The 23,842-nt window shown below is 42.3% G+C and overlaps 1 protein-coding gene across 5 annotated transcripts in view; it reads right to left on the reverse strand.

Moving 5' to 3' along the window:
• Nucleotides 1-23,842, reverse strand: part of LOC132778998 (sodium channel protein type 5 subunit alpha-like) — a 392,126-nt gene that overhangs the window by 146,806 nt on the left and 221,478 nt on the right. For all 5 annotated transcript variants that reach the window (XM_067470381.1, XM_060782622.2, XM_067470377.1 and 2 more), the window contains 3 exons: nucleotides 18,470-18,649; nucleotides 13,611-13,991; nucleotides 5,674-5,806 (listed from right to left, as the gene is read on the reverse strand). In XM_067470381.1, coding sequence (XP_067326482.1) covers nucleotides 5,674-5,806; nucleotides 13,611-13,991; nucleotides 18,470-18,649 — 694 coding nt within the window. The remainder of the gene's footprint in view (nucleotides 1-5,673; nucleotides 5,807-13,610; nucleotides 13,992-18,469; nucleotides 18,650-23,842) is intronic.

The raw sequence follows: 23,842 nt of genomic DNA on the forward strand, positions 1-23,842 counted from the left end.
CTTGAATTGTTGTGTTCTCCCTCCTTTTGCCATCTTAACATACTCTGAAATGGAGAGTATGAACTCCCGTTGGATGGCTTTAATTTAGAGTAGACCCACTGAAACAATTCTGAAACAATTAACCAACAGACAAGTAAATCCCATTCCTTCCATGGGTCTGTTTTAGATCCTCCTCACAATAGGATGCAGGCCTGTAATTCCTTGCAAGCAAAACTAGCATCCGGAATTATCCAAATGACCTTGTTTCCTGCCGCTTGGCCAACCCCGGCAGCAGTATAACATGGCAAAGAACTGCATCAGCTATATGTCTCTTTCTTACACGCTTCCCTTTCTGAAACCCATGGCAGTCATGACAGTCATAGTTAAAGGTGACCCATGCAGAAACACTTGGGCCACTGCCATCTTTTGCTTCTTCAGGAAGCAACACCGAATGAAACGTGGACTTTCTTTTCTCTCCCACCCGCCCCCGTGGAAGTCTTTGAACACAGGAAGGTCAGTGTTGTTCATAGCAGTCTGGAAAAAAAATCACACTTTTGAACTACAGCTTCCAGAAGCATCCAGCCAGCATGACCAGTGGAAGGGGGATTATGGGAGTTGTCAAGCTTTGGATCATCTAAATATAACGCCGCAATTAAAAACCATTGCCTTGAATGAGGAGCAGGAACTATCAGCCCCTTAGATATTGTTGGAATACACAAAAATTTGGCAAAACACTTTTAATTAATCTTCTGCCATCTCACTTTTTCAATTGCTTTAAAAATGTCCCAGTTTCTCTCTCCACCTTCCTTCTTAGGGCCTTTCCAGACTGGCTGTTATAACAGGAGCATCCGTGTTTATGAACTACAGATGTTCCTTGGAACCTAACTACATACACCCCAGAAAGCGCACATTTTCTGGGTGGGTGTCCAGATGTTCTTCTGGGAAGTCCTGGAAGAACACGCTCCCCAAAAGACACCAAAAAGCCATTTTAAAAAGAAAAGTACTTACCCGGCCCCCATTAGAGAGCTGTTGCAGCTCTCCTGGCACATAGAAATAACACATCAGGAGAAGAGGTGGGCAGGAGCTATTTTCTATATGCTAGGAGAGCTGCGGCAGCTACCCAATGGAGGCCAGGTAAGTACTTTTCTTTTAAAGAAGGCTTTTGGGGTCTTTTGGGGAGGGGGTTGGTAATCCCACAGTTTTCTGGGCAAATTTAGTCTGGAAAACTGTGGGAATGGTGTCCAGACTGCAGTCCAGAAACCACAAGTAGTGGGTTTATCCTGCGCCTTCCAAGAAGGTGCAGAATAAACCCAGTATCAAATTAATTTGCTACAAATCAGAGTTTTCCTGGTTTGTGGCAGATTAATTTGGGTTTGTCCAGGATATTGTCTGGACAGCCCCCTTTTTATTGCGAAAGTTCCCACAATAAAGGGGCTGTCTAGATGTTCTTAGGTTGGATCTACACTGCCATATAATTCTGTTTCTGAATCAGGATTGTCTGCTTTGAACTGGATTATATGAGTCTACACTGCCATATAATGCAGTTCAAAGGAGATAATCTGAATTAAGAAACTAGATTATATGGTAGTGTAGATGAAGCCTTAGTCCTCATCTTACTTCAATGGCTACAAATTGAGTTCAAAGGGCAAAAGCAGTTTGAACTCAGTTCTCTGGAGGAAAGAGAAAAGAGATAGCAAACTTGTACTTCCCAGTAAGATCAGGCAAAAGCAGATTGCTGCGGCCTCTCCAACCTTGTTTGCTCTTCTTCAGTAACAGATTTTTCCATCCTCACCAAACTTTGATGTTGTTTGTCTCACTTTTCTTATATAAAATGTTGGCTGGTATCCTACAGTGGAATTTTTGAACTCATTTCTTCATTTTAAGAACTGCAAATAGAAGTTCAGTAAAGGGTTCGGCTACAATAGTTCCCCTATGTGTACTTTTCTTCTGTTTGCAGGCAATTTGTTTTATACGAAAGGTAAAATTCAAAAGCATTATTCTGCCACTTGTGCTTTGAAACGTTGCATTTCATTTTTAACCCCTTCAACCTCCCGCACACATCTCTGCAACCTCAAATGTGAAGTGTCGAGCAAAAGCAGAAGTTTCATCTCTTTTATTGGACTCCATTCTAGAGATGCTTTATTGTTGCAAATCTGTATTTATACACATCTTGAATGCCTAATAGCATTTGAATTGAAAGCATTCTTCATCTATCAGAAACAGGGAGGAGGCCTTCTATAGTTAAACTCTTGTTATCTAAAGAATTACTCTTGTTTTGCAAAGTTGGGCAAGTAAGAATGGGGGACAGAAGAACTAAATTTAAAAAAAAGAAGAAACAGGGGAGGAAAAGAAAGAAAAGGAAAAAACCCTCCAGGAAGAAGCTCGGAAATGAAACCTTTCTCTCTCTCTCTCTCTCTCTCTCTATATATATATATATATTCTTTTCTCCTCCCTCCCATTGATACCTCACAAATTGGCATGTCTATATATGTACATGTGTGTATATATAAACATAAACATGCATACTTGTATGGATATATATATGTACCCCTTTCCCTCATTTTAACTCTCCCCATTTCTCCCCTTTTTTCTTTTCTTTCTGTTTTCCTTTTTCTCTTTTAAAAAATTTAGCTTTGTAATCTGCAAATATTTAATAAAGATTATATATATATCCAGCGTATCTGTCTGAACGCATCTCCCTCTACATCCCACCCCGGAGTTTGAGATCATCTGGGGAGGCCCTGCTCTCGACCCCACCGCTATCACAAGTGAGGCTGGTGGGGATGAGGAGCAGGGCCTTCTCAGTGGTGGCCCCTCACCTGTGGAACTCACTCCCAGGGGAAATTAGGTCATCAACATCCCTCCTCTCCTTCAGGAGGAAAGTAAAAACGTGGTTGTGGGACCAGGCCTTTGGGCAATCTGACAACTAGATAAGGACAATCAGACGACTAGGACTGACAAAGTGGAATTGGAAATTGGACTATGAGATGGGGAACGCTGAGCGTTAATTGTGTGAAATCGGGTTCTATTGGTTTTATAGTTGTAATGCAGAAACCGATTGCTAATTGTTTAACTGCTGCTATATTGTTTTTATTCTATTGTTATGTTGATGCCGGCATCGAATTGTGCCTTTGTATGCCACCCTGAGTCCCCTCTGGGGTGAGAAGGGCGGGGTAGAAGTAACCGGAATAAATAAATAAATAAATAAGAACTACATTTCTTTAAAAATCAGTGTTTTAAAAAGAACTAAGGAAAAATATTCTGTAACTGCACAATCATATATCAGAGCAGTGCAAAATTTTGTTAGTTGCCGTAAGTCAGAACAAATTTGTTAAATTCATACTTACGACATGATATCCGAACATCTGACCGCACCAAAAACTTAAGAATCGAAACTTACCCAATACTTTTTGTTTGAATTTTGTAAACCCCAGAAACCTCCCAAAGTCAGTTTTATTTTCAGTGCAAGTAAGCAAAGGAAAGCCAAAAAGGCTGCAATTCCTCTTTAAATTAATGGCCTCTTGCCATTAGGAGAAGGAAGCAGCAGAGAGAAAGCACAGTTTGGAAAAGAGACTGAGAAAACACAGACTTCTGGGAAATGTAGTCTGGGAAGGCAAGGAGCCTTATGCCAGAGAATTCAAAAGGCCCTGCCCTAAATCATATTTCCCAGAATTCTGTGCTTTCTCAGTCTCTTTCCCAGTGAACTCTGCTTTCTCCCTGCTGCTTCCCTCTTCCTAATAGCAAGAGGCCATTAATTTAAAGAGGAATTGCATCAGAAAGCCCCAATCAGGAGAGGGGAGAGATGTACCCCTTCGTAGCAGCAGCCAGCCAGACTTCCAACAAATGGTTGAATCTGCAAAGAGGAGGACTGACTGATACTTCTAATAAGTAAATTGCTAGGCTGGGAAGAAATCCCTAAATTGAAGTTCTATTGCTTAATATGAGAGACATTCAAGTCAGATGACTGTTGTGGCTATTTTTTTTAAAAAAAAAGAATGTTTTTATCAAAACTTTTAAAAAAATCCCTAAAATCAGGAGTTGTATGAATATTTCTGAAAGTTAGGGGGAATTATCCCCTTTTCTCTTGTGTCATTGTATAGAAAATTCAAGAAGATAGCTCTTGTGGCTTTTTTTAAAAAAAAGCGGTTTATAAAAACTTTGAAAATTCCCCAAAACATCGTGGATAAGTAAAATGTTCTAAAAATTGATGGGCTAACAGTGGTAAATGTACTCTACCACTGTAGAAAGTTTCACCCGAAAAGCTTCACCCAATGAAGGCGAAAGGAGCCCTTGAAGTTTTCCCACTTGCCCAGTTACTGTTAGAGATTCCTCATCTTCGGAGGAGGAAGGGGAGCAGGGAAGTGCTCAGGATTTGGAGGGAGAAGAAGAATCAGACGATGAGGTTTTACAATTGCCCACATTTCTAGAGAGACGAAAGGAGACAGAGCACAGACGACATTCAGCTAGAATAGCTGCTAGAAACGCTGAGCTAATTGGAAGACACCCTAGCACCTCCTGCATGACGAATTCAGGGCTATAAATCAGAAGCAGGAGCAGTCAGCTTTCGCTGGTAACAACGACTCTGATGCCGATGTTTTCACTCCAATTGAACCTGCTTTGTGTCTGCTGCTAAGGACTTGGTGATCATTGCTTGTTGTTTGATGGAAGACTGCTGTTTCTTTTGGGACATTGTAAGATACTTTAATTTGTGTCTGCATTAAGTTTTCCTTGCTTTCTTTTGCATTTTTTAACTGCATTTGCTTATACTTTGTGTTTGCTGAAGTAAAGCATTTTTCTTTTTCTTTCAACATTGTATTAAGGCTGTTTTGAAGGGGAACTCAGGACAATTACAATAACGAAAAAGGAACAAAATGTCATTACTCGCGTTATAGCAATGAAATTTTCAGTAATGATACTTTAGAACAGTGTTTCTCAACCTGGGGGTTGGGACCCCTGGAGGGGTCACGAGGGGGTGTCAGACGGGTCACCAAAGACCACCAGAGAACACAGTATTTTCTGTTGGTAATGGAGGTTCTGTATGAGATGTTTGGCCCAACTCTATCATTGGTAGGGTTCAGAATACTCTTTGATTGTAGGTGAACTATCAATCCCAGCAACTACAACTCCCAAATGTCAAGGTCTATTTCCCCCAAACTCCACTAGGGTTTACATTTGGGCATATTGAGAATTCATGCCAAATTTGGTCCAGATCCATCATTGTTTGAGTCCACAGTGCTCTCTGGATATAGGTGAACTACAACTCCCAAACTCAAGGTCAATGCCAAGCAAACCCTTCTGGTGTTTTCTGTTGGTTATGGGAGTTCTGTGTGCCAAGTTTGATTCAATTCCATTGTTGGTGGAGTTCCAAATGCTCTTTGATTGTAGATGAATCCCAGCAACTACAACTCCCACAGGACAAAATCAATATGCTCCCCCAATCCCAGCAGTATTCAAATTTGGGTGTATTGGGTATTTGTGCCAAATTTGGTCCAGTGTATAAAAATACATCCTGCATATCAGATATTTACATTACTACTATTCATAAAAGCAGGAAAATGACAGTTATGAAGTAGCAACGAAACTAATTTTATGGTTGGGGGTCACCATAACACGAGGAAGCGTATTAAGGGGTCATGGCATTAGGAAGGTTGAGAACCACTGCTTTAGAAACACTTCAGAAAAAAATTATCTTACCTTCCATGGCACTGGTGATGATACTGACGGCGCTCACCGCACGCTGCCTTTGAAAATGTTCCTCAGGATGATCTACTGAAAGGCGCTGGGGTGTCAGAAATTGTTTCTTCATGGCTTCTTCAGATGGAGATGTCTGCTGGGACAAAGACATCCAGTGAATAACACACATACACATCTATTCATCTTGAAACAATGCTTTCTCAACTTGACATCTTCATTCTGAGTTGTTTTGGAATGCCACTCTGTTATTTGTAGTCCTTCCGGCTGTGGATAATGGGGACTGTACTCCTACACATCACGACTGGATTGGAGAAGTCTACCTTAAATCAGTATTCTGTGTAAAAAAAAACTTTTCAAGACTATAGGTAGTTCTAGTCTTTTTGTAATCAAGAGCAAAAACATCACAATCAACAAAGGGCGCTTCCATACAGCACTTAATCACAGGTTTTAGTGAGGGGCAAAAAATCCTGGGACTTCAGGAGAGGTCCACATACAGACCTGTTGGTCCTGCAATTGCTGCCTCCATTGCCCAAACTTGATGCTTTGTTCCAAGATTTAGAGGCTCCCAAGATGGTTGCCATAGGACTTCTGCTGGAAACCGGCAGTTTAAAAAAACAAACAAAAAACCTCACAGGATATGGATATGTGGATATGCAGAGATTTGTATGTACAAATAACTGCAAAAGTTCCATTCTTTTGTCCTACAGGCATTTTATCTCCCACACAAAAATACCTTATGGGGTATGACCACTACTGCCTGTCAGTAGTGCATAAACAGGAACACACACTTTTAAGATCTTTGTCATTATCTACTATTTTTACAGCCTGGCTGCCTGGCCATCTGTCTAGACAGATTTGGTTGTGTACTCCAGTCTTGTCAATAAGAGAGAGTTTTTCTTGATACTTGAGGGTAATTGATTAGTTTCCACAGAGAATAGAAAGGTATGAGCTTCAAGATGCTGTTGAATTGCAATTCCCAGCATTCCTTGCCATTGCTTCTACTAGCCTGAGATGCTAAGAATTACATGATTGTGACCCAGGTTTCAGGCAAAGATGGGAAACCCTCTTATTCCAAGGGTTGATTGGAGCTATGTACATACAATCTCTTTCTGTCTCCGTCTGGGCCGACTGCAAATGGTTCTCACTCGAATTGCTCTGATCCCATGGACCCCACAAATAGATTGTGCTACAATTGACATGTAAATGAAGATCTATAGTGCTCTCAAATTCATCTGCCTTTGGAGAGTTGTGGTTTTTAAAGTGAGGATAAGCTGCATTTTAATAGCTGCTTTGGCAGCAGTTGCAACTTAGAGATGGTAAAAGATTTTGAGACCAGGGAGAGTTTTGTACAAATAGCAACAATCCTTCTGCGTTTTATGTACTGCTTGCTGTAAATACACTGGTAAACAGATACAGTATTAAAAGAAAAGGCTCAGAAAAAGCCGATAAGTTTTTCTTTCAAAGCTCAGAAAAATCAGGCTCATTATGAGTCAAGCCAGGTACTCAACTCAAAGCTTTACTCACTAATGAAGCTTTAATTTGCCATGTAAATCAAGAAGACTTTAAGGCATTAATAGTGGCTTAGGCAGACCACAATGTAATGACAACTGCATCTAACACAAGCTCTTTTATATGTACTGACTTCAGGTGGGCAGGATTACATTGCAATATGTTCTCCTAATGTCTTCTCTCTGCAAAGCTGGCTTATTGGCTAAGGAGTCTCAGGAAGCCTTTGGGAAATGTTGCCAGCCTTTTCCAACTCTTCCTGCCTGAAGGTATTTTGAAGCACCTACCTCAGCATTTCTCAACTTGGGGGACGCGAGGGGGTGTCAGAGGAGTCATCAAAGACCATCAGAAAACACGGTATTTTCTGTTGGGCATGGGGGTTCCGTGTGGGATGTTTGGCCTAATTCTGTCATTGGTGGGGTTCAGAATGCTCTTTGATTGTAGGTGAACTATAAATCCCAGCAACTACAACTCCCAAATGTCAGGGTCTATTTCCACCAAACTCCACCAGTGTTCACATTTGGGTATATTGAGTATTCGTATCAAGTTTGGTCCATTGTTTGCATCCACAGTGCTCTTTAGATGTAGGTGAACTACAACTCAAGTTCAATGCCCATCAAACCCTTCCATTATTTTCTGTTGATCATGGGAGTTCTGTGTGCCAAGTTTGGTTCAATTCCATCGTTGGTGGAGTTCAGAATGCTTTTTGATTGTAGGTGAACTATAAATCCCAGCAACTACAACTCCCTAATGTCAGGGTCTATTTCCACCAAACTCCACCAGTGTTCACATTTGGGTATATTGAGTATTCATGTCAAGTTTGGTCCAGATCTATCATTGTTTGCATCCACAGTGCTCTTTAGATGTAGGTGAACTACAACTCAAGTTCAATGCCCACCAAACCCTTCTAGTATTTTCTGTTGGTCATGGGAGTTCTGTGTGCCAAGTTTGGTTCAATTCCATCATTGGTGGAGTTCAGAATGCTTTTTGATTGAAGGTTAACTATAAATCCAAGCAACTATAACTTCCAAATGACAAAATCAATCCCCTCCAACCCCACCAGTATTCAAATTTGGGCGTATCGGGTATTTGTGCCAAATTTGTTCCAGTGAATGAAAATACATCCTGTATATCAGATATTTACATTAGGATTCATAACAGTACCAAAACAGTTATGAAGTAGCAATGAAAATAATTTTATGGTTGGAGGGTCACCACAACATGAGGAACTGTATTAAGGGGTCGCAGCATGAGGAAGGTTGAGAACCACTGCTAATTTTGGTCTACAACTTTTCACAGAATTCAGAAACAGTTCTTGTCCCAAGTTTTGCTTAACTTTCCAGTACACCCTTGATATTTATTTATTTACAGTATTTATACCCCGCCCTCCTCACCCCAAGGGGGACTCAGAGGGACTTTACAAAATGTAACAATTTGATGCTATGTCAACAACAAATATAATATAAACATATACATTAAAACATGAATTAAAGTTCCATATAAAAATTAAAACACAGGATACCCATGATGTTTGGTTCCAGGACCTTCTATAGATACCAAAATCCATGGATATTCATGGATAAATACAAGGGTGCAGCAAAATGGTGTCCTGTGGATGGTTGACTCCATGAATGAAGAACTGTGTCTATAAAGCACAGAGTTCTATCTGCCAAGCTTGCAGATTTCAAAGAATGAGTAGCATGGAAGATAGGGCTCTGGTCACTGGTAATTTTAGTTTGAGAGGCACTCCTTTGCCCAACTACAATATCTTACTGTGCCTAGCTTGTGCAACCATAGAGCCAGAAAAACACACAGCTCAGGATCCTGCTTAAAGGCAAGACTATTACTAAAAAACAAACCATACCTGGGGAGAATGCCTCTAGAACATAGCCATATAGCCTGAAAAAACCTACAACAACCCAGTGATTCCGGCCATGAAAGCCTTCAACAATACATACCTGGAATACATTCTATCAGCAGAGAACAAATGCATCCATTAGAAGACACCTCAAGCAAGCAAAACAAGAAAGCCATTTGATTGACACACATCCCACAACTGACACACTGTATTGAAGTTTCCATAAGGTAGTGCATTATGCACCAAATTTATATATAGCACCACTATATTTGCCCATCTTCCAAATAATTCTGTTGGCTTTGCTCACAGAGAGCACAGCACCAAGTTGCTAGGGAAAACTGCATATGGGTTAACGTCGCATAGCGTCTGTTCCATGTATGGTTGCAATCATGGACCCTCCCACAGCGCATGCTGAACATTGTCGTCTTCCAGTTTTGGCAAGCTTGAGATCATAGCTTTCCATGCCTGATCCCCATTAATGCATTTGAATGACACATGGATAGCAACAGGTGTGACAAGAGCAGGAATGAATCAGTGATGGACAAATGTTGAGTTCCTACAGAGCAAAAGATTCCTACCACAGCAGGCAGTTTTTCCCAATGCAAAATAAGGATGGCTGACCATTTCATTTGATCATAGACTAGATTTTCACAGGCTGAACAGCTTGGGCGTAGGCTCAATGCCACCCAAACATATGCATATCTAGAGAGGAACTATGGCTCCATGGCTTATAAATGATGGGAGACCTGAGCAGCATAAACACAGCCTTTGAATATATATTTTTAAAAGCATTAAGCACCATTCATGGGTAGATTCGACACAACAATTTGGTATGATTATTTGCATCCTTGTTCTAAAAATGGGATTTGCATATATCAGGGCCCAGGCTTGCCACCAATTAATTGCTAGCCTATTTTTCATGGCTTCCATTGATGGGATTCCAAGGCTAATCTGCAGATGGGAAAGCATCCTTCCCGCTGCATCGTGGAAGTGAGCATTTGTTGCCATAGCACCTCTGTGAGATTTCATAGACAACCACAGAGGTGCCAAGAGAGCTTCCCACCAGCTGCCCACTGCAGTTACATTTCAAGAGACATTTAAAGGGGGAGAAAATAAGGCTCAGAGAAGAAGCCCAAGGGATGGTTTTAGAACCCACAATATGCAACAGCAGGAAGATCCCCTCTAGCTTTCATGCGATTTAGACCAATACATCTCTTTGTTGAAAGGCTGAGTGTTCTCATCTCCTGCTGACTGAAGTGGGAGATGAGTACACCACTTGCAGGTTTGAGGAACAACACCAGTAAATGAGCAACACGAAGAGCTGTTACTGCCATCGCTAAGTGGAGAAATCACATTAATGAATGAAGAAATTAAAGACAACTCATAAGAAGCACTCTTCACAAGACAGAATGTAAGGTCCTTGAGCAGGGCTGTAGAACAGAAGGTCTTTCACAAGGTATTGATCTACTACTCAAATCAAGAGTAGATGGATACTTGTGGAGGTTTGTGGGAGTTAAAATCCAGTAATGCTAGAGGCCTGCATGCATATGTATAGGAGTATAGGAGGAACTTGTGGTACAGGGCAGCCATATGAGATGAGAGATCCCGAACAAGCAACCCAGAAAAGTAACATATTCAAAGTTTCACTGATGCCTATAGCTCGTTTGACCAAAAGAGTCATTGCACTGTGTTAGATCTCTAGGTCTAAATCCAATCACTAATTCCAACTGAATCAATTCCCTATTTATGTAATTTCCATTGATTCAATAGGCCTATTTTAACTGTGTCAAAAAATTTGATTCAACATGCAAAGAGATGTAATAAAGCTGTAATGAAACCACTGTTGAAAAAACTATCACTGGACCCCACTCAATTCGTCAACTATTGGCCTGTTTCCAATCTCCCCTTTTTGGGCAAAGTCCTAGAATGTGGTGGCCTCACAACTCCAGGTATTCTTGGAAGACACAGATTATTTGGATCCGGCACAGTCTGGCTTTAGACCGGGACATGGAACCAAGAAAGCCTTGGTCACCTTAGTTAGTAGTAGTAGTAATTTTATTGATAGCCCTTAGGCCATATCACAATAAGAAACAGAACAACAAGGCCTGACAAGACCTGATCACACTCCACGTCACCTTAGTTGATGATCTATGCCGGGAGCTAGACAGGGGAAGTGTGTCCCTGTTGGTTCTGCTGGACTTCTCACTGGCCTTCGATACCCTCAACCACAGTATCCTTCTGGGATGCCTCGCTGGAATGGTTGGTGTTGTTGGGAGACACCTGTTCAACCCCACATCCTTTGTCTTGTGGGGTTCCTTAGGGCTCAATACTATCTCCTATGTTTTTCAACATATACATGAAGCCGCTGGGGGAGATCATCCAGAGTTTCGGGCTGCACTGTCATCTGTACGCAGATGATGTCCAACTCTGTCACTCCTTCCCACCCGCTACTAAGGAGGGGTCCAGGTCCTGAACTGGTGCTTGGCCGCTGTGATGGTCTGGATGAGGGCAAACAAATTGAAATTGAATCCAGACAAGACAGAGGTACTCATGGTCAGTCACAAGGCCGAACAAGGCATAGGGTTACAGCCTGTGTTGGATGGGGTTACACTCCTGAAGACGCAGGTTTGCAGCTTGGGTGTGATCCTGGACTTATCGCTGAGCCTGGAATTTTTTTACTGCTTTTGTGATGTTTTATATTATTTAATGTTTTTTTATCTATATTACGTTTTATGTATACTGATTTGTTGGAAACCGCCTTGAGTCGCCGATTGGCTGAGAAAGGCGGTATACAAATACAGTAAATAATAATAAATAATAATCCATCTCTCTATCTATCTATCTATCTATCTATCTATTTGTCTGTTGCTGCATTATTGAGACTGAGTCCCCATCTATACTGCCATATAATGCAGTTTCACATCACAGTGGCAACGGAGATCCATATAGTCAAAGCAATGGTATTCCCCATAGTAACCTACGGATGTGAGAGCAGGACCATAGGGAAGGCTGAGCGAAGGAAGATCAATGCTTTTGAACTGTGGTGTTGGAGGAAAGTTCTGAGAGTGCCTTGGACCACGAGAAGATCCAACCAGTTCATACTCCAGGAAATAAAGTCTGACTGCTCATTGGAGGGAAGGATATTAGAGGCAAAGATGAAGTCCTTTGGCCACATCATGAGAAGACAGGAAAGCTTGCAGAAGAGAATGATGCTGGGGAAAATGGAAGGAAGAAGAAAGAGGGGCCAACCAAGGGCAAGATGGATGGATGGTATCCTTGAAGTGACTGGCTTGACTCTGAAGGAGCTGGGAGTGGTGACAGCCAACAGGGAGCTCTGGCCTGGACTGGCCTATGAAGTCATGAAGAGTAGGAAGTGACTGAATGAATAAACAACAACAACAATGGAGGTGTAGACGGGGCCTAGGTCTCACACCCCATGCAGATATAGTGTCTTAATGTTTAAGACAATAGTGATGCTGGATGGGGGCATGAAAAGTTCCATTTTTATTGAAGTTCAAATTCAGTTGGACCTCCACACTTGTACCTTCTCTGGATTAATTTATTTTGTGTTTGAATAATATGATTTCTCTAGAAATTTCTAAGTCCTCCACTGTGACTCAGTGGTTAAGATATGCCACTGAGTTGCATTGGAAAAATTTAAAGATTCATAGAGTGGTCTTGGATAAAAAAGGTTATTTTTTATTTGTGTTTTTCCACTTCCATGGGGTTCTGTACCCTTAGCTGCAACAAATGTGGAATGCGGACTATAAGTACAGGAGGGTCTTTTTCCATTTTGGTCTTGACAAAAAATGATTCCCAATCTACCCTTTTCATAGCAAAGCAATTATTTCCTACCCCATAAAATATCAATATTAAAGAAAATGATTTTGAGTTTTTTGGGAAAAAATCAAAGAACATACTTTCCCTCATCATTTGAATTATTTCCATGGTATTACGTAAAATGTAGTAATTTTAAGGAAACGTATATCTACGCTAGTACAGAGTGGTAGCATCATGTTCCCTTTTATCTTGCGTACTCTCTAAGGATGTTTCTTTCACAATGACATAGCAATCATTTTCCCACTGTCACCTCCACCTTTTGAAAAGTTACGAGGAACAAAGAATCTGTGAAATTGTTCTGAACCAGGAAACAGCCACTGAACATCTAAGAGACAGGAGGAGAGGCAAAAACAGCAGCCCAGAATTGGAGCCAGAAAAACAAGTCTGGTCAAGGGGGTTAACACCAAAGGTGTGTCTACATTGTAGAACTAATACAGTTTGTCACCACTTTAATTGCTATGGCTCAATGCTATGGAACTCTGGGGTTTGTAGTTTGGTGAGGTACCAGTATTCTTCAGCAGAGAAAGCTAGACCTTGTAAAACTATAACTCCGATTGGCTTGGTGGATAGTTCCAAGTTGGATAGTTCCCAATACATATTAAATGCTTGGTTGACTTGTAGGTCAATACATATGCAAATCCAACTGGTTCAATGGATCAAACCTAGTTGGGTTACTAATATGATTCATGCCATAGAGAACCCCAGTGCAAGGGAAAAATAAGAGCAAACCTACCGTTTCATCAGTTCCAGGTTTGTCCGTAATAACTGGTGGCAACAGCACATCTGTTGGAGTTGTTGGGTCTGGGCTTCCTCCACCTCCAATCAGTGAAACCACACCATTGCAATCCACAGAGCTGTTCCTCTTGCCATTGTGTGTGTAGTTTGGAGAGCTATGGCTTGCTTGACTCTGCACACTCAGCCGCCTTCCATTCCTTGGAACCAGCAAGGACCCACGTTGGCTCTCACTCTCCCCCACAGTGCTAATGTCGTCATCTGCAAAATCCGCCTCCGAGCCAATGTCCCTACTGCGCAACCGGAAGCTGAAGACACTTCCATGGCTGGCCTTGCGCTTCACTGAATTTTCCATTGAGCCAGAAGTAAATCCCAGGACAGTCTTGAAGGGCCCATAGAGGATGGGAAAAGAAAGTCAGGAATGAGTGGGGAAAGAAGTAGAATTTTACAGAAGATCAACTCACTCTATCATCCTATTTTGTAATCATAATAATTCTGGTTATTATTTTTTGAACCCAGTTATTGCCTTTTGAGATGACTAAGCTGAGATTGCCATACTCCAGACATACCATAATAAGAAATGACTCATGGGAAAAAGAGTAGAGGTTGAACATACAATCATATAATCATACAGTTGGAAGAGACCTCATGAGCCATCCAGTCCAACCCCCTGCCAAGAAATAGGAAAATCGCATTCAAAGCACCCCTGACAGATGGCCATCCAGTCTCTGTATAAAAGCCTCCAAACAAGGAGCCTCCACCACACTCCGGGGCAGAGAGTTCCACTGCTGAACAGCTCTCACAGTTAGGAAGCTTTTCGTAATGTTTGGGTGTCGTGATCCAATCCCCCCCCCCCCCCACACACACAAGTTGGATGTGATTGGTTGGTAGGAGATCTCCTTTATGGTATTAAATTTCTCCCAGTATGTCAGATTCCTTATATCCTTAGTCTTTTAGATACTTGGTCTCTCTCCAGCCTCACATCTGATATGCAACAGAAGTAGTTAATCAATGAGAAGTGATGCCATAGAGATAACCAAGGCTGGAGAGAGATGCAAGGATATATGAAATGATTTTCAAAAAAATGATTTTGGAGTATTTGTGGAATGCCAGGAATCCATGCCTCTCACAATTTCACAGACTTTGTAAAAAAAAAGTTAGTCTTTGTCATTGCAACATGGTTGTATACCACCTACTGTACAGCGTGGTATCTGCTTTGGATCAATGTACCCTGAAATCCTCAAAATGATAAGCTTTATAGCTTTTCCAGTATTATATATTGTTGAGATTTCACACAAGGAACTTCTGGCTGTCCTTCAGCAGCTGGCACAAAGACATTGTGCAACATGAAACCGAATACCTCCTTATACAACCTTCGAAAGCAAATAGGCTGGTGTTACCAGCAGTTATATCATTGTAAAGCATCTATAGGATTCTGGCCAAAAATGATAGCAAAAGATAAGGAAATCTTTCTAATTGTGAATGGGCAAACAATCTGGTTTCTGTGAATTGGTAACTGGAGTTGAGTCTTCTCATCAGCATAATTAGAGGAGTAAAGAGGTCGGGATTTATCAGGACTAAGACAACTTGGCTTCAATTCCTTCTGAAAGGTGCTGAACACCGTTTTGCACAGAGGATGTATCATAAGCTTGGCCTTTCTCCTTGCCATGTTCTTTGTACATGACAAATGCATGAATGTGAGATGAAAAGAGGACTCATCCGCTGAAGGAACACATCGAGAAAAGTGTTGCTTCGCTCTGCATTCATTCTGACGCTTTCTATTTAGCGTGCCAAAATCGATTCCGACCACAGCAGCTCACTCTGCTGTTTTGGCATGAACAATCTTGTAATTAGCAAGGCAAGGCAGTCAATTAAACAGGAGGGAAGTCTCTCCTACCCCCACCTCTCTCACGAAACCCAGAAAGAAACAAAACAAAACAAATCAATTCCTTTGTCACACATACAAAGGAATCATTCTGAGTGCATAGTGGTGTATGTGACTTTTGTCATTTATCGATCATGTCTATGTCTCTCCTTTGCAGACTTTTAGTGTGACAACTGTGATTGGCACTAACAATTAAGGATGCTGAGATTTTACATAGACTGCCTTTGTTAATCTGACAGTTTTGAGAAGCTCTGGGTTGGCACGTCTGGGGAAAGAAGTGGGCAAGAGGGAACAGGGGGATTAATACTGCTTCTTGCTCAGTGTTTTTTGTGGAGCTGAGTAATCATTCATAAATGCGTGGCAGCTCATTCTTCTTTTGTACGTGTCATGCCAGATTCCACAGGTTCATCCTGTGGGATTGTGATCATGAACACCGGAAACTCTTTATACTGAGTCAGACTTATGTTTTATTAGGACTAGCCCTGTTTTCTGTTCCAAAGGGCAGGAACACTTCAAAAGCTAGAAGGTTAAAAAAAAAAAGGTCTTTTCCATTCTCAACATGTGAGATCCACTTCTGGAGGCCAAAGTCTGAATGACTGAGCATCTATAATCAAAGTAGATACTGTGCTTCAAAGTAACAGACAGATTGGTGATCCTGCTACTGTACACAGAGGCGGCCCTAGGTAATTTTCAACGGTAAGCAAACAGTATTTTGCCCCCCCCCAACCAATCATTGATATATATTTTCTGTTTGTCGTGGGAGTTCTGTGTTCCATATTTGGTTCGGTTCCATCATTGGTGGAGTTCAGAATGCTCTTTGATTGTAGGTGAACTATACATCCCAGTAACTACACTTGCTGCACTTGCTCCCTTGCCTGGCCCGCTTTGGGTCCGGAGGCGTGCCTGAAGATCCCGGCATGTGCACCAAAAGTCACCTCTTCTCCTGACTTTCTCCTCAGCTATTGGGACCAAGAGAGAGAGAGAGAGACAGAGAGAAACAGAGGTGGAGATGCCCACCTTTCCTGAAGGTAGGTGCAAAAACAAAGGAGGGAGTGGAGGTGGGATATACCTCCAGCCGGCTCGCTCTCTCTCTCTCTCTCTCTCTCTCTCTCTCTCTTGGTCCCAATGGCTGAAAAGAAAGTCAGGAGAAGAGGCGACTTTTGGTGCGCACCCTGGGGTCTTCAGACATGCCTCCGGACCCAATGCGGGCCAGGCGCGGCAGCTCCGCCCCTTGGCCCACCCACGGATTGGGGAGAGGAGAGGAGGTGGGTGGAGCGCCAGGGAATTGGGAAAGGGAGCCAGTCATGGGGAACGGATCAAACGCAGAGAATGATTGAGCGCCGGCTCTGCTCGCGCATCCGGTGGCCAGGTGGAGCAGGAACGACAGGGGCGAGGCGAGGCTCAAGGGCCCGGCCTCTTTGGGAAGAGGATCCCCCAGCAGCGAGGCAAGAAAGCTGAGGCTCCCCCTGGACTGCTAGGGCTGTTGTGAGCTGAGGGGGTGCTCCTCAAGTGGCGGTCGAAGGGCATTTACAGAGGTGCATCTGCGCCCCTGGCAAAAAAAGTGTTCTGCGACCGCTTACTTCGCATAATGGATGAGCCGCCCCTGACTGTACATCTGATATGTTTGTTGGTGTGGTCTTTTGGGAAACTGGTTTCAAAGCTTTGAATATGGGGTGGATCACCATTCACTTGTCAACTAATAGATCTCATGCCAGCAGGCCAATGCATATTTACTTGGTTTAAGTGGGGGTTGTGGGGAGTGGGGTTGAGCTCAGCACCTTTAACACCTCTTCTGAAGTATGGACTAAACCTCAAAGTGGATTCAACATCAATTTGTGGAAACCATCAGCTAATACTGCTTGTCAAAGTACATGGGTTTCCTTTCATAGGGGGAGGTAACTCAACAAAAAGAAATTAAAACCAATAGAAATACCACTTCGTCTGCCATCAGTGTTTGGGTTAGACCTTTAGAAGTAATACAGAATAGTCTATAACAATGATTCTCAACCTTTGAGTCCTCTGATGTTTTGGCCTTCAACACCCAGAAATCCTAACAGATGGTATACTGTCTGGGATTCCTGGGAGTTGTAGGCCAAAACACCTGGGGACCCACAGGTAGAGAACCACTGGTCTATAACATAGGTAAACATTGATAAATCCATCATTTCTGTGACTGTGAAATAATGCATTTGCTTTTTTCCCATCTACAAAACCACAGAGTTGGAAAGAGTCAGTGGGTATAAGAGGAATATCATTTTAAACCTGAGGTTGAGAGCCTTTGTCCTTCCAGATGTTTCAGACTACAGCTCTCATAATCCTTAAACACTGCAATAAATTCCTGGAGACTAAATAATAATCAAAGCAGATAATCCACATTATCTGCTTTAAACAAGTTTATATGAGTCTACACTGTCATATAATCCAGTTCAAAGCAGATAATCAGGATTTTATATGGCAGTGTAGAAGGGGCCTAAAACTCAACAAGTCTGGAGACTCAAAGAATGAGGTATGATACAATTGAAGTAAATAGATAAAATGTAGAATAACACCTTGTAAAAGACAAACACCCTCTACAATCCAGACATTGTTCTACAAAGAAAGAAGAGTTGTGTCTGAATTAATGTAATGGGGGACCGAAAACTCCAGAGATTTCACAAAACATCGAACCTGGGGCCCTTCTACACAGCCCTATCTTCCAGAATATCAAGGCAAAAAATCCCATATTATCTGAGTGTGGACTCAGATAACCCAGTTCCAAGCTGATATTGTGGGTTATTCTGCCTTGATATTCTGGGTTATATGGCTGTGATATTGTGGGATATTCTGTGGGGAAGGACCCTGGAGCTACTACTTTGGAGATTGGCTTCAGGCAACTAATCCAGCCTAGGACGGAATCCTTTCCTCATGTAGCAAGATTACTATGATTTTATGGAAATTGCATTCACATTTTCATTTCATTTTCAGCAAAAACTAACCGTTCTTCGTTGGCCATCCTCTGATTCAGATTTTGGGCCCTTTTGATCTTCCCCATCATCTTCTGCCCCTGAGGACTTTTTCCTTCTTCTCCTGCTTCTTCGTTCTTTGGAGTTTTTTGATGCCAAAGGTGACATTTCAAATGAGCTGAGTGACATTGAATCGATTCCTCGAGCTAATGCCTGGGAGAGAGAAATGAAGAGAACATAGCAGAGAACTATGCTACTACCTTTAATTGTGTATTTGATGGCTATGGATCTAGAACTTTATGCCAGTTGCCCTTGTTTATTTTCATATCATCCAAAGTTCCAAACAAATGGGAGATCCCACCTCCGGCCAAACAGGTGCTGAAGTTGAAGAAAGCCAAATTAATTACAAAAAATCAGGAAATTTGTGGGCTTGGATGCCTATCTGCATCTTTATTTCATTTTAACTCATTTGAAGTAGGTTTCTTACACCATAGGTTTAGAACCATGTTTAAATAGGAGCCGAAACTTCAAATTGGAAGGAGGAAAGAAAGTGCCCTCAACTTCCCATTTCTCCCATTTCTGGTTGTGTTCCTCTAACTCATAAGATGTCACCTACAGAAAGGGATTTCAGCAGGTGTTGCTTTTGATCTAGTGTGACAACCAACACTTGCTGATTTTCTCCTTTCCACACAGTCATTCAAGGTATAGGAATCAACCTCAATTTTCAGTCTGTTTTCACTTCCTGGTTACCTTCTCTTGCCCTGAGGCTCCTCTATCAATTACTTTAGGTTTTGTTCCAACTGATTACAGTCTTAACCATTACCCTCCTCTTCTCATATGGATAGTTCTCTGATTAATTTACTTAAAGTACTGGAACATTTTGACACCTTCCTTTTCTCTAGCCCCTCCCTTTCTGATATTTGGAGTGCCCTGATATTAGAGAAGGTGTGGTCTAGTCCTTCACAGTTTTGCTGGTGGCATCATCATGGCACTCCAGCTTCAGCACAGTGACAACGCAATGATCCTTTGCTGAAGTCAGACTATGTATTTCTAGGTGCAAAGATTACTGCAGACACAGACTGCAGCCAGGAAATTAGAATATGTTTCTTTCTTGGGAGGAGGGCAATTACCAATCTCAATAAAATAGTGAAGAGTAGAGACATCATACTGACAACGAAAGTCTGCATAGTTAAAGCAATAATATTCCCCATCAGACCCATAGCCAGGATTTTTATTCAGGGGTTGCTGAGTTTGATTTGGGGGGGGGGGGGTGTGATTCAAAGGGGAGGGGCTGAGGATCTACCCTAGCAAACCTTTTGTATCATTACCCCAATAGCCCCATGCATATGGGATATACTGAGCATGGTGATCAGATCATGATATGAATAAACATAACAGTTTAAATAATGTACCAGTAAGGCCTTCTCGTGGACCACCCTGAGAATTTGGGGGGGGGGGGGGCTTGAGGGGCTTCAGCCCCCCCCCCCCCCCCCCCCAGTTACATGCCTGTTCCCCATAGTAACCTATGGATGTGAGAGCTGGACCATAGGAAAGGCTGAGTGAAGGAAGATAGATGCTTTTGAACTGTGGTGGGGGAGGAAAATTCTGAGAGTGCCTTGGACCGCGAGAAGATCCAGCCAGTCCATACTCCAAAAAATAAAACCCGGCTGCTCACTGGAGGGAAGGATATTAGAGACAAAGATGAAGTACTTTGAACATATCATGAGAAGACAAGAAAGCTTGAGAAGACAAGAAAGCTTGGAGAAGATAATGATGTTGAGGAAGATGGTAGGAAAAATGAAGAGGGGCCAACCAAGGGCAAGATGGATGGATGTTATTTATTTTTATTTCGGTTACTTCTACCCCGCCCTTCTCATCCCGGAGGGGACTCAGGGCGGCTTACAAAGGCACAATTCGATGCCGGCATCAACATAACAATAGAATAAAAACAATATAGCAGCAGTTAAACAATTAGCAATCAGTTTCTGCATTACAACTATAAAACTAATAAAACCTGATTTCACACAATTAACGCTCAGCGTTCGTCATCTCAGTCCAATTTCCAAATCCACTTTGTCAGTCCTGTCAGTCCTAGTCGTCTGATTGTCCTTATCTAGTTGTCAGATTGCCCGAAGGCCTGGTCCTACAACCATGTTTTTACTTTCCTCCTGAAGGAGATGAGGGATGTTGATGCCCTAATTTCTCCTGGGAGTGAGTTCCACAGGTGAGGGGCCACCACTGAGAAGGCCCTGCTCCTCATCCCCACCAGCCTCACTTGTGATAGCGGTGGGGTTGAGAGCAGGGCCTCCCCAGATGATCTCAAATTCCGGGGTGGGACACAGAGGGAGATGCGTTCTCCATTGCCTTGACTTTTATTTCTTTCACAGCTACTGGATTATATATGTATGATATGATAGAGATAATCTAACTCTACTGATATAGTCTTTTCTTTTTTTTTCAATTGACCGATTAGAACCATGAATAAAAGAAAGTGTCGTCATTGAATTTCTGGCAAAAGAAGGATGTGCCCCTAAGGAAATCCATCATCACTTGAAGAATGTTTACGATTTGGCCCCTTTCTGACTTTTACCTGTTTGGACCTCTGAAAGAGAACCTATGTGGTTTCAGATTCAATGACTGGAGTGACGTTTAAAATCATGTGTCACGAAGCAAAACCCTGAATTTTTCCAAAATGGCTTTAATGCCTGGGTTAAATGATGACACGAATGTGTACAAATTTATGGTGACTATGTTGAATGGTAGCTTTGCGTAGAGGACACTTCAGGCTATGATTTGTAGCAAATTCTGCTGTTATATGTTCATTCATAACGTTTTTATGACACAGGAGGCAAAGCTGCTATTGTGAGAGAGGTAATAACAGGTTTTGACCTCCCAAAAAAATCAAGAGTATGGTAAAGATAACAATTGAAGGTGCAGCTCTATACAGTTCTGCAGTAGCCCTTCAAAACTCATGGTCACTTGTTCAATAGGGACCAATAGCCTGGCAGGGTTGGAAGCTAGAGAAGCTTGTTGTTGTTCATTCATTCAGTCATCTCCAACTCTTCGTGACCTCATGGACCAGCCCACGCCAGAGCTCCCTGTCGGCCGTCACCACCACCAGCTCCTTCAAGGTCAGTCCAGTCACTTCAAGGATGCCATCTATCCATCTTGCCCTTGGTCAGCCCCTCTTCCTTTTGCCTTCCACTTTCCCCAGCATAATTGTCTTCTCTAGGCTTTGCTGTCTCCTCATGATGTGACCAAAGTACTTCAACTTTGTCTCTAGTATCCTTCCCTCCAATGAGCAGTCGGGCTTTATTTCCTGGAGGATGGACTGGTTGGATCTTCTCGCAGTCCAAGGCACTCTCAGAACTTTCCTCCAACACCACAGTTCAAAAGCATCGATCTTCCTTCGCTCAGCCTTCCCTAAGGTCCAGCTCTCACACCCGTAGGTTACTACAGGGAATACCATGGCTTTGACTATGCGGATCTTTGTTGCCAGTCTGATGTCTCTACTCTTTACTATTTTATCGAGATTGGACATTGCTCTCCTCCCAAGAAGGAAGCGTCTTCTGATTTCCTGGCCACAGTCTGCATCTGCAGTAATCTTTGCGCCTAGAAATACAAAGTCTGTCACGGCCTCCACATTTTCTCCCTCTATTTCCCAGTTGTCAATCATTCTTGTTGCCATAATCTTGGTTTTTTTGACGTTTAGCTGCAACCCAGCTTTTGCGCTTTCTTCTTTCACCTTGATTAGAGTAGCTAGAGAACCACATTAATCCCCGCAAGAGACCCTGGAAGGCCACGACCTTTCCTTCAGGGCATCAGTGCCCCATGTGTGGAAAACACATAGATGTCAAACAAGCCACTCTCAACATCCTGCACTATTGTCATGTGTTAATTGGCGGCAAGTACAGGGGACGCCTATTACAAATTGACGTTTGGCTTTTTATTATTGCGATGATCATCTTCTTCAAAGATAGTCCCATGCTTTAAGGAGGAGGAAATTAATGGCTTTTCATTCATTCTTTGCAGCCCACACCATTAGTTCGAGTTAATTAGCATTCTTTCCAGATTTGCTTTATTGATCTTCCAGCTTCAAACAGCCATTAGCATCCCATTATTCAACAAGTGGAATAATAGTGGAGAGGGGCAGGGGGGTCAGCTGTTTAAACACTGCCAGTGTTGCCCTTGTACAAATAAAACAACTCATCGACCATAAACCATGCACATCAGGGCAAAGAGGGTAACACAATAGCTCTGATTAAACAAAAAGGAAGCTGCTGTCAACTGGTATGGGATCATGGGCTCATAATAACCATTGCTGTCAATCAGTGTTTCTCAATCTGAGGGTCAGGACCCCTGGGAGGAGTCATGAGGGGGCGTCAGAGGGGTCACCAAAGACCATCAGAAAACACAGTATTTTCTGTTAGTCGTGGAGTTCTATGTGGGAAGTTTGGCCCAATTCTATTGTTGGTGGGATTCAAGGGGCTCTTTGATTGTAAGTGAACTATAAATTCCAGGAACTACAACTCCCAAATGTCAAGGTCTATTTTCCCCAAACTCCACCAGTGTCCACATTTAAGTACTCATTCCAAGTTTGGTCCAGATCCATCATTGTTTGAGCCCACAGTGCTCTCTGGATGTAGGTGAACTACAACTCCCAAACTCAAGGTCAGTGCCTACCAAACCCTTCCAGTATTTTCTGTTGGTCATGGGAGTTTTGTGTGCCAAGTTTGGTTCACTTCTATCATTGGTGGAGTTCAGAATGCTCTTTGACTGTAGGAGAACTATACATCTCAGAAACTACAACTCCCAAATGACAAAACCAATCCCCCCACAACCCCACCAGTATTTGAATTTGGGCATATGGGGTATTTGTGCCAAATTTGGTCCAGTGAATGAAAACACATCCTGCATATCTGGTATTACGATTCACAACAGTAGCAAAATTACAGTTCTGAAGTAGCAATGAAAATAATTTTATGTTTGGGGGGTCATCACATGAGGTATTGTATTAAGGGGTCATGGCATTAGGAAGGTTAAGAAACACTGAGTTAAATTGATTCCCTCCAGAGCAGCCTGTTAGGAATTGTGGGAGTTGAAGTCCAAAGCACCTGTAGGGTCAAAGTTTGCCCATGCCTGCTCCAGAGCATGGAATCATTATTTTGGACTTCAACTCCCCATATTCCCAGACAGCCTTGCTATGATTATGTTGGCTTAGGGGTTCTGACATTTGCAATCCAAATAGTAATGTTTCCAAGCTTTGGCTCCCTATTTGGACAACATTTGATGATAGTCCAGAGCATGTCTCTGGAAGGTACAAATATTGCAAGAGTCAAAGTATGCCTCTACCATTGAATATATGCATAGTACTGCTATTTATGGAGCCCCTGGTACCCCTGTGCT

The sequence above is a fragment of the Anolis sagrei genome, chromosome 6 (genome assembly GCF_037176765.1).
Source record: "Anolis sagrei isolate rAnoSag1 chromosome 6, rAnoSag1.mat, whole genome shotgun sequence".
Taxonomy (NCBI): Eukaryota; Metazoa; Chordata; class Lepidosauria; order Squamata; family Dactyloidae; genus Anolis; species Anolis sagrei.